General features: G+C 29.8%; 2 protein-coding genes across 2 annotated transcripts; both read left to right on the forward strand.

The window, feature by feature from the left end:
• The first annotated feature begins 1780 nt into the window (after window positions 1-1780).
• LOC143918602 (peroxisomal multifunctional enzyme A-like) lies at window positions 1781-5338 on the forward strand. The gene is made up of 3 exons (XM_077440542.1): window positions 1781-1927; window positions 2900-3047; window positions 3954-5338. Exons 1-3 carry the CDS (start codon window positions 1781-1783, stop codon window positions 4157-4159), a joined length of 501 nt encoding a protein of 166 aa, XP_077296668.1. The 3' UTR covers window positions 4160-5338.
• Window positions 5339-7280: 1942 nt separating this feature from the next.
• On the forward strand, window positions 7281-8137 carry LOC143918842 (peroxisomal multifunctional enzyme type 2-like). Its single transcript, XM_077440916.1, has 3 exons — window positions 7281-7323; window positions 7402-7555; window positions 7871-8137. The coding sequence occupies exons 2-3, from the start codon at window positions 7417-7419 to the stop codon at window positions 8080-8082; spliced, it is 351 nt and encodes a 116-aa protein (XP_077297042.1). The 5' UTR covers window positions 7281-7323; window positions 7402-7416; the 3' UTR covers window positions 8083-8137.
• The last annotated feature ends 4215 nt before the right edge of the window (window positions 8138-12352 follow it).

Consider the following 12352-nt stretch of genomic DNA (forward strand, 5'->3'; position numbering starts at 1 on the left):
CGTGTTTAGTTCTTCAGATTCCTAGAACATACAAATTGCATGAATTTGTTGTATATTATGCTTCTTGAAAGTTTATATTTAGTAAGTTTATAATTACATACATAGATGTCGTGCGTTATTTATGGGTGTAAACTTAAATAAATTATTGACTGGGTTTGGTAAACAGTTGGGTTCGCACATGGCGAACTCACAGACGACAGTCATTGCCACGGAAATCGCGAATATGGAAAATCTGGCACTCGAATTCTCGTATAAATATGATATTTCGCGTGAATGTTTTCCGGTGGATGGAGTTTTCGATTGCCAGATATTCCGTAATCGAGATTTTAGTAACATGTGCGAAATAGTCACTAAACCGCTGAGTGTTCAAATAATAATAGTCACCAATACGCTGAGTGTTCGTAATTTTATTGATGTTCAAAATATTATTAAATTTATAAGTACATAATATTAATGGATAATATGTATTGAATTAAAAAACCTAGAAAAATAATATTTGTGAAGGTTTCTGTCTATGCTAACTAGAATTACAAAAATTAATTTTAAGAAATTTACATAGATGCTTCTATACTATTTTCAATATTTTATTTATCGAATTAAAAAAAAACAACCGAAAGTCATTAATTAATCCATGGTAAAATTTCAAACGTATTTCTTCATTAAATAAAATCGATCAACATTATTGAAAGCAAAATATAATAAACGCATAATGTGCGTTTACTGCGCACTAACTCATACACGGATAATATAAATGTACATATGTATTTAATATCCTTATCAAATTATTTAATTTAGCTATCAAAATTAGATTTACGATTACGATTATACAAACCCACTATATATATACCTATATTATTAGTTCAAAGTTTTTTCGATGCACTTCAAGATTGACAAGGTTAATTCAAGGTTCATATTATCTGTCTGCTTCTAAATAAACACTTAAAAAATTCAAAGAAGAAATCGATTTACCCATCAATTGTATCTGACATTTTTTCAACGATCGCTTAATCGAATTTACGGTCTACTGAATTATAAATAAACTGAACGCTATTGTTAACCAAAGAATAATGTATAAAAAAAATGTAAGACCAACGCTTCAAGGGCACAAGTTAACGACCCCAAAAATCCCATAGATTTCGTGAACTTGATTTTCAAATTCATGGCTTCAGTATGTATGACCTTTTTTGACAATGGTAACATTTTCAGTACAAATAAAACCATTCATAAAAACGACAGCAATTTCCTTCTTTCTACATATGTATCAATATGCAAACAATGTTCCCAAAAGATTTCAGGATCTGTATATTATTATATAGGTAATATACATACATATGTATGTATATACATGTACTATCCCGAATAATTTAGAATCAATTTTTCCACTCATGACTTCAGGATCTTAATGAAAAGCCATAGATGTGAGTCAAAACAAATACCACATAACATCATTACAGTAAATGTAAAAAGTGAAAGAATCATTAAGCAATTGACGTGACGGTAAACGAGTTATATTCATATTATATTTTATTAGTTTTTCGACTTAGATTTTAAAATGCATTTCTCACTCGAACAAGATTGCATACATACTCAATATGCAAACAGTTTTTTTGTTAGTCCGTTTCTATTGCCGTAATCGCTCTCTAATTTCGGGCTAGAACAAAAATTCAAACGAATTCCCTGATTGACAGTTCATTTGGACCACTTTTTTCGGCGACTGATCGGGTTAATACTGTCACGAAATGGCATTATCTCTGAAATTAGCAACAAGATACCGGCACTGATGGCAAAAACGGTACATGTTGTCGGCGAAAAAGAGAAAGTGGCCAAAAACTACTCTCACTTTGGAGAGGAAGGCTTCTCGATCCTCAACAGAGCAGACCAGTCACTCGACAATTCGACTAGAAGCAAGCCGCAACAAGCTATCATGGCAAGTATTGTAAAAATATTTTTGTCATATGAAAAGGATCAGTGCTAGTTTTAGAATTTATGAATTCTAACAAGCTTTCATTTCCAAATAACCTCCTATTAGAATCATCAAGATGTTTAATGGAGATTGAGAATTGCACAGCATGTTCCATTTGAAAGTATGAGGTTTTCTTGCATCTGCTCGTGTTAAAAGGTCATTAATTACATAACTAAACCATTTTTTAATATACATATTTTCAACGTCAACGAACTCTACATATATGTATGTACATATGTATAATTGATTTTGATTTTTAAATGCTTTTTATTATTACGAAATTATGTTCACAATACATCTTGTATTTATTTTAATAGCTACTGATCTACTGATCATTTTCTATTTTACAATTTAATTTAATTCGGTTAGTAATCATAGTATTATATAATTATAATGTTAATCTACAGCATAATAGGAAAAAGAGCTCAAAAACCTATTTACAATTCTTATAAATGCTCATAATATTAATTAAAGACTCTCTAAAGTCGATGACCTAAAGCAGATTGTGTTGAGGTAATCTGTGTGTTATACCTGAAGGGTATAGACATTTTGTTGTAATCACCGAGACTCTTCACAAGTGTGTTAGTATGGTTATTAGTGATTCTGTCGTAGAATCTACTGGTTAGTTTGTTAGTAATGTCACATATGTATAAGAAAATGTACAATAGTATGGGTAATGTAAACGTATTAGACATGTGTTTGGTTTGGTTATTGACACATTCAACTTAACCCGTGGAAAAAAACCGTTAACTATATCAAATAAATAATCTTGAGTATTTTATATAATGCTTGTTGATCCACCTGCTTTTTTTTCGTTATTGTTACTATGAGGACTGTTATAAAGTCGTAACAATAAAAATTATGGAAATTTGAGCACGTGTTTTATTATATTGTAGATATATGTATAATTAGAGATATCGATTTTATTTCTTTTAGGGCAACAATGTAAGTGCGGAAGTTACAGAATCTAAACTCTTGGAAAAAATGCAAGTAAAATTCTCAACCGTAGACCCAGTTTTGGCCCGTCAACTTGGAGGAGTATTCCTCTTCGTTATTATGAAAAAGCAGAGTCTTCGATACTGGAGTAAGAATTATGTTATATTATAATTGTCTAATGCGTGCGTGCGTGCGTGTTTGTGTACGAAGTACTCGCTGTTAACAACAACCTGTTCCGTCTCTCTTTCTGCCCTTCGTTTATCATCATAGAAGTATAATGCATAGAATCGCTCTCAGCCTCCAAAAATGTTGCTACAAAAACTCTACGCGGCAGAGTTTGTTCATTGTTTGCTAAACTTCGTCTCTCTCTCTCTTGTCTCTCTTCTGACTTTCCATCTCTCTCTTCGATGGCTCGCTTTTAGACGATACTTATGTTAACAATGGCCATTTTATGCATTCTACTTCTATGTTTATCACGGAAAGAGACTCTCCAAATTCCACGAAATTCCAAGGGGAGAAAGAGAGTCTCTCTTTCTCCCATTGGAATGGTATATTCTGGAATGAGACACGGCCTCTTAAGAAGGCTGGATCTATTATGCAAAACATCATCTATAAATATATATATATGAGTAATAGTAATAGGAACTAAAGTGATTAGTAAATATGAAGTCAAATTTTGACATCGTTTTTTTTTTGTTTGTTGAATAATACTATTATGTATATTAACGTTCGATCGATGCGTAACACTTTCTTTACACTGTATGTATAGCATAAAAAAATAAGCAACGTGTCATTTCGACGAAAAATTCGATTTTTTTTTAAACGTTTTGTTTGGAAAAAGTCTACGCACGCTTTCACTTGGTTATAAAATTCCATGAGTACACGTTTTACCAATTGTTGGTACAACAACTTACATAACTAGAATTTCCATTGTATTAAACTGGTGCATATAATTATATGTACATATGCTAGGTTGTATTTTAATATTTTGTACAACACTTGAATAGAACAATAAAAATAATGCTTCGAATGTGTTTTTTTTTTGCTATTTTAGCTATGGACTTGAATAAGGTGGTGGTGTATCCTGGTGAGCCTGAAGATGATCAAGAACCGAATGCCACGATTACTTTGAACGAAGACGTCTTGCTACAATTGGCTTTAGGAAAAATTGAGGCACGTTCTGCCGTCCAAGCTGGAAAATGCTCCGTCACTGGAGATATCATGAGAGTCATGAAGTTGGAACCTTACATGAAATTGTGAATCTGACAAAATAAAAACGATGTCGTTTTTTGTTCTTACTTTTTTATGGGAAAAATATCTTTCTGTGGAATTCCAGAATAGGAGTTGTGATCTCAAAATATACCAGTTTTCATTTTATTATAATATTTATATATTTTTCTTTTCGATTTCATCTTCTTCTTTTTACACTTACCTCGCAAAGTCTTTATCATACATATACATATATATCATTAACCAGTATTTCACAACGTTTACTTTAACTACTAAACAAAGACCTCTTCATTCATTTCCTACTTGCACAACTTTCATTGCATTTTTCTTTGTTCATATGTCCGACATCTTCTTTCAGCTTCTTCTTTAATTTCATCTGTACACTTTCTTCACTCATCTATCATCCAATATACAGCTATGCGTATACATGTCTTCTTCTGTCTTATGTTTGCTACCTCAGCACTTTCACTCGATCATCTTCATCTTCCATTTTGGTCTTACTTTTGATTCACATCTTCTTCATTCGATATGTTTTAGTTATTTCAAATAACAAATTTCCATGTTTTAATGTTCAAACTGAATTGTATGCAACATTATTACATTCATCTTCGAACCTAAGGCTTTATTTTCTATCTAAAACTTTGTCCCTTCCAATTCATTTAATATTAATAGATTTTTTTCAAAATATTCCATGACAAACTGTATAGTCATAAATGATATTCGTAAAAATCGACGACGTCCTATAAAGTATACTCACGATAAAATTACTTGTAAAAGCTATTTACCTAGACACGTATCTTCTATTGACACAGTGCTACACTTCCCCGATTAATTTCGGTCGATTTTTCTGTGACTTATCAAATAACAACTATTTACATTTCCTTCAATTTGAAATTGTAAGAATATGGGAATTAAAAATATAAATTTTCACCTGTAGTTGCTATGCAATTTCATAATATATGATTAACAACGACTCATGTTTCAGTTTAGGTCAGTTCGTTGTATTGTTTGCCTGTATAATTAGCAGTTATAATCAAATATATGTGTTATAGTATTCATATTATGTTAAAATTAGAACATTTTACCAACGGTGAAGGTGAATATATGTATGTACTAATAATTTGAACTGAATTTAGATATAAGTATGTAGTTGTGTTATATATGCCTGAGTTGTAATATTTTAAGTTTTTAATAAAATCCTTAAATAGCCGATGGATTACTTTATTTCAAGTTTGTATAATATGCTGTCGATATTGCTTAAATTGGAATTAAACTTGTCGTAATTCAAGTGGTGGTGTTATCGTCAACCTTTTATCTCACCCGCCTGTGAGCAAACACTCAAAAATGACTCGTTCAGGGCGTGAAAGTCTTCAAAAAAAATTTTATGGTGTTTGCACAGTTTTATCTTGACATCAAATTTGCAGTTGGGTATTATCAAACCATCTAAATGTTTTATATTTGATATTTTTTCCAGATAAACTTTAATCACTTATACATACATATATACAAAAAAAAATTATGTCGACGTCAAAAAATGGGAAAGGTATTGATTTCAAACTAAGATTAAAATCAATAGCATTATATAATTCTACCAAAAGCCATTAGTAATACAATATTATAATTTGGTCTACGGCTTCATAAATATATATATATATATATATATATATATATATATATATATATATATATATATATATATATATATATAAATACGTAAAATATATAATATATAAATACATACAATTAACTAATGTTTCAGAAGCTTTAAATTCTGAAAAAAAAAGTTATAATAAATGCAAAATAATACTGAATCATTAAGCAATCGTTATGTCATTGTTATACGTTATGACATACTATCTATTTTGAAAGTGTTTTTAAATGTTCGAAGTATGTATGTACGTCATCCAACATTTCCATTTTTGAACCTGTTGATTCTTATTAAAACAAGTAGGCTAAATATTGAGGAAAAATAAAAAGCTAATTATCAACATGTGATAAGTACTTAAATAAATATGTATGTATATATTTTGTTTTATTTTATTTTACATAGATATATATATATATATATATATATATATATATATATATATATATATATATATATATATATGTATATATACAAACATTGCAGCATCTTTATTACATAAATCGCTGCATTTCAAGAGGCTAACAATTAACAATTAATTAATAAATGAATTAATCCATAGAAACATCTATAGATTTAGACTTTACATATTGTACATATGTACATAGATCAAATTCACATATTTGTAACAGCGAGTACGATGATTTTTACCAATTTGATGGAAGGAACCGTTTCAACAATGAAATCAGATAGATTGGCAAACTCTGAAAGCAAACGATCGACTTGGAGTCACCGATATCCAAGTCTGAGTATTAAAGGTTAGCAAGGGATCATACCCGGTAACATCTCGGTGCTAAACATAAACGCAACCATCGAGCCATACTGCTGGCTAAGTAGGTAAATGGACGAATTCAATTCTACAAAACGGAACCAAGTAACATGACTAATATTTTGAAAATTGCAACTCCTTAAATACTTTAACAATTGAGTTTAAATTAAGCAAAAGCAATAAAATGCTTGTAAAAATATATACATATTGATACATTGGAACAGTATGTTCGCAACAAAATCACTTAATCATGTTCATTGTTAAAAAATCTCACAATATCATTAGACTACATGGTTTTACTGTGATAATACTGTTGTTTTTTTTTTTTCAGCAAGGTGAGGACCATTCCAATGTACGTGAATATGTGTTTTTACTAATTATAAAGCCATAAATGAGGAGTGAAGATCTTGAAAATCATCAAGATTTTCTAAACATAATAAAATTTGATTTTTACAGGACAAAGTAACAAAAAGCCATTCCAAATTTCACTTGATCATTGCAATCTTGCCAACATAACGGAATAATGACACGCACACTCCACATTAGCTATTAAGATTCAATTTGTCGTCCGTTCACCGGTCAAAATCAATAAAATATTAGTAAATTTCTGTGGACATTGAATTGTCTAGCGACCGTTTTTTTTATTGGAATTTAGACTGTGTGAGTGTGTAGGGCCTTATCAATATTTTATTATCGACGCGATAGCTTGGTATAAAATGGATCGCAGGGCACCCCGTAGGGTAGTTGTTCATTGACTTCGATCAGTAACAGTTCGTTGAGGTACCGTATATAATAAATAAACTGTTCGATTTATTTATTTTTAGACTTGATATTAATCGACTCTGTCTTCTTTTGCAGTTTAAATCTTCAAAAATGGGTCTCAGATGCGAAGCTGTTATCGAGAAGGTGAAGGCTAAGGTAGCTGCCGCTGATCCTAACCCAGCAAACAGAAAAATTCTTTCCGTTTTCGAATTCAATGTTACTGTTGGTGGCAAGGAAGTCAAGAAATACAGTGAGTATTCATATTTAAAAAATTACAATAAAAAATGACATTCATTCTGTTTTTTAATAAAATTTTATCTTGAATTTCTTAAAAAATACAAGTTAAATTTAAATTTTGACATGAAAAATTTTGTTATTTTTATCACACAAATGCATATCAGAATCTGATGTCGCTTATTAAATTACGTCTTGATATGATTTCAGTTTTAATTTATTGATGCATTGTTCTATGTATCTGATGATTTTAATCTAAGCGCCTTTGAGCTTTGATCGCCTCGAAGATTAATTCTATTTATGTACTCAATTTTTTTTTTCTTTGTTTCAGCCATCGATCTTAAGGTTTTGGAAGTATATGAAGGTGCATACAAGGGAGGTGCCCCAGACGTCACTGTCGTCGTTGATGATGAATTCCTCGAGAAGATGCTGAAGAAGGAAGTCACCTTGGAAGAAGCCAAAGCCGCCGGAAAGATCAGCGCCAGCGGAGACTCCGATGCCATCACCAAGTTGAAACTCCTCACCCAAAAGCTCACCGAATAAATTTAATTTTACAAGTCAAACATCAATTACATTAAAATTAAATATGAAACTTATTAAAAAAAATAATAAAACAATTTAAAAATACATTTATTCTTTTTCTTCCTCGAAAATTGTTGTACTCCTCTGAATTCGACCGAAAAATCTAACAAAGAATAGATTCACAAATTGTGAAAAAACTTTGTCGATTGAAACGAATCTAAAAGATGCAATATCATTTTAAGTTACAGTCAATATTACTCATCTATAAACACGTCCCGGTAGACCGGGACAAGTCTCGAATTATACATAGATCTGTGTCTCCGCGTCCCGGTACAGGAGTCAGTTGTCCCTGGTATTATCTCTGGCAAGTTAGACAAAAACTACTAGAGTAAACGTGGGAATAAAAGGTGAAGTATTAAAGTTCAAGTACGAATCTCGATTATTACTTAATCGTATACATATATCCGTGCGAAGAGAGCAATGTTCCCGACCTTACAAAATCTAGGGGCGCCAAAATCACCATCTCAAATTTTAAATTTTAAATGACTACGACAAATTCCAGAATTTCAGAAATAATAAATAGAAAGATATCGTATTCGCCTTGACTGAAAACTTAAAAAAATGACTATTTAGAAGTTTTTTATTTATTGATAATTATAAAAAAAATTGAGATAAATAGTATTTAGAATTTTTCAGTAACCGCCAAATCAGTTTAAATATCTTTCAGTCAACTTTAAAAATTCAAAAGTTGTTTAGGATCTTCGATGACTAACAGTAGATATCTTCAATAGATTAACAGTACATATATTCTACTATATAGAGAAATTTTTAGGTTCAAAATTATAAGTATTAAAAATTAATAGGTTTTTGAGCTCTTTTTTCTATTATGCTGTACATTAACATTAGAATAATATAATACTGTGATTACTAACGAAATTAAATTATACTTCTCGGTGGTTAACATTAACGCAACCACCGATCTATGCTACTAGTTGTTTCAAGATGCGAAGAATCCATTAGAATTATTATTTTGATGCTCTAAATTAGGTACCCATGTACCTGCCATTCATATACTCGAAACAGATTACCTAAACACAATCTGCTTAAGATCGTCGACTTTAGTCAGTATTTAATTAATATTTTGTATTAGATGTATTATGAGCATTTATAAGAATTGTAAATAGGTTTTTGAGCTCTTTTTCCTATTATGCTGTACATTAACATTAGAATAATATAATACTGTGATTACTAACGAAATTAAATTATACTTCTCGGTGGTTAACATTAACGCAACCACCGATCTATGCTACTAGTTGTTTCAAGATGCGAAGAATCCATTAGAATTATTATTTTGATGCTCTAAATTAGGTACCCATGTACCTGCCATTCATATACTCGAAACAGATTACCTAAACACAATCTGCTTAAGATCGTCGACTTTAGTCAGTATTTAATTAATATTTTGTATTAGATGTATTATGAGCATTTATAAGAATTGTAAATAGGTTTTTGAGCTCTTTTTCCTATTATGCTGTACATTAACATTAGAATAATATAATACTGTGATTACTAACGAAATTAAATTATACTTCTCGGTGGTTAACATTAACGCAACCACCGATCTATGCTACTAGTTGTTTCAAGATGCGAAGAATCCATTAGAATTATTATTTTGATGCTCTAAATTAGGTACCTATGTACCTGCCATTCATATACTCGAAACAGATTACCTAAACACAATCTGCTTAAGATCGTCGACTTTAGTTAGTATTTAATTAATATTTTGTATTAGATGTATTATGAGCATTTATAAGAATTGTAAATAGGTTTTTGAGCTCTTTTTTCTATTATGCTGTACATTAACATTAGAATAATATAATACTGTGATTACTAACGAAATTAAATTATACTTCTCGGTGGTTAACATTAACGCAACCACCGATCTATGCTACTAGTTGTTTCAAGATGCGAAGAATCCATTAGAATTATTATTTTGATGCTCTAAATTAGGTACCTATGTACCTGCCATTCATATACTCGAAACAGATTACCTAAACACAATCTGCTTAAGATCGTCGACTTTAGTTAGTATTTAATTAATATTTTGTATTAGATGTATTATGAGCATTTATAAGAATTGTAAATAGGTTTTTGAGCTCTTTTTCCTAATATGCTGTACATTAACATTAGAATAATATAATACTATGATTACTAACCAAATTAAATTAAATTGTAAAATAGAAAATGATCAGTAGATCAATAGCTTTAAAATAGATATAAGATGTATTGTGAACATAATTTCGTAGTAATAAAAAGCATTTAAAAATCAAAAAAAAAATTAATTATTTCTTACAGTTGAACAATTTTGTTTCTTTATAGTAAATCAATTGCTATAAAAATCATTTTGATTCTATCATAATTTTCATTTTTAGAAACATAACTTCTGTAGACTTGATTATGATCGAATTTGTTCAGATACGAAATAATCAATCATATCTTATTACAATCACAAAATTACTACTCAAAATTTTACACACGTTTAACTGACATAAATAAAAAATGTCGATATTTTATATCAATATTAACGCACAAAATAAATTTCAAACAAAGACTAACAATCTAAAAGAATGGAAAAGCTTCAGTTCGGAACATTTACCGCAACAATTAATCGATCGACTTTTGAATTTAGTGTCCCGAATACCGTTACGTCTCGATCGGGCTCGTTAAACCGGAACTCCGGTTATGCGGAACCGATTCGAACGAAAATCGCAAATTCTAAAGATGTTCTAGAAGTATTTTTTGCATTTTCTTATAGAAGCACTACTCTATACGCCTGTAGAGATATAAAGTTTGGTCCAACGTTCATATCTCATCAAATGCACACACGTCTATAAATGCATCGATCAAATATGATAAATGATTGAATCTTATTGATTGATGATGACTGATTGAATCTTATGTACATACTTGCAAGTTTCAATTTTTTTTTGAAAGTGACCTTGATTTTTATTATATTGATGTGCTGTGCTGTATCCATGCAAAGATTAACCGTTAATATATATGAATAAACTACATATCATCGTATATGCATTTATATATTCAATATTTAAAGAAAGAAATATTTCAGTTGCTGATGTCTAGTCCATAGTAAATATTATATATACATCTATGTAGTTGAAATCGTGTTGAACTTTGAAGCATTCCGTTATCTACCCATGTACTTCAATGGCGATTTAAACATCATATATAATTTATTGGCGCTATAAATATTATATAATTTGGCAACTGTAAGTAGTTTTTATTGCATTTAGGAATTACCAGGATAAGGATGAAAAGATCCGATGTTGCGAAACCACGATAAATGCCGTTGAATATAATCTTATTTACTTGAATGCGACGTTTGTGCAATTCAATGTAAATTTGTATTAGAAAAGTATAGCAATGAATAAACGATAAACGAGCATTTAAATTGCATACTATTCTATTTTTTATGTTTTTCGGTTCACAGTGGATATACATATAAATGTAAGTATGTATTTATGGCGGATCCAGGAAATTTTTAGGTTGGGGGCCATTTTTAATCTTTAGCAAACATTTTTTTTCAATAATATGACGTAGAGTCAGACAGAAAAACTTTATGTTTCGTATTAGTAGAATCTATTTTTTTCAATTTTAGCATTTTCATTTTGCATCTTAACGTTTTATGGCATTAAAAATGTTAAATTTTAGCGTCTATTTAGTATCCATTTTTATGAAGAGTTAAATTTTAAATAATAAATAATTTCGATGAATTTTAATAAAATTTATATACATACATATATACAATTTAAAGACAACACAAAAATTAAAAAATAATAGAAAAATTCAAAAATGTTTTGTAATTAAAATTACAAAGAAAAAAACATGAATATAAAAATATAATACCAATTAAAATTTATTAAAACTCAACATGGAACATATGTCTACAGATTCTTTTTTGAGATTCGTGCGACGATTTACTAAAATACCTTTCAGCATCCACACTATTGACGGAACACCAAATATATTTTAGAGCTGCACAGCCAAACTCTTCATATTTAATTTTTGTTGGCATCAATAATAGCAATATATCCAGCGTGGATTCACTTTTTATATCCTCTATTAATTGTCTAAAAAGGTGCTGATATCCTTCCAAACATTGATCATCTGTTAACGCATTAAACAATTGCAGGTTTCTAAAAAACAAAACCGTTTCTTTAACATTAGTATTAGATTTTGTAACTGCAACAGATGGATTGAATAGTTTACTCAA

This window comes from Arctopsyche grandis, chromosome 11 (assembly GCF_051622035.1).
Source record: "Arctopsyche grandis isolate Sample6627 chromosome 11, ASM5162203v2, whole genome shotgun sequence".
Lineage (NCBI taxonomy): Eukaryota > Metazoa > Arthropoda > Insecta > Trichoptera > Hydropsychidae > Arctopsyche > Arctopsyche grandis.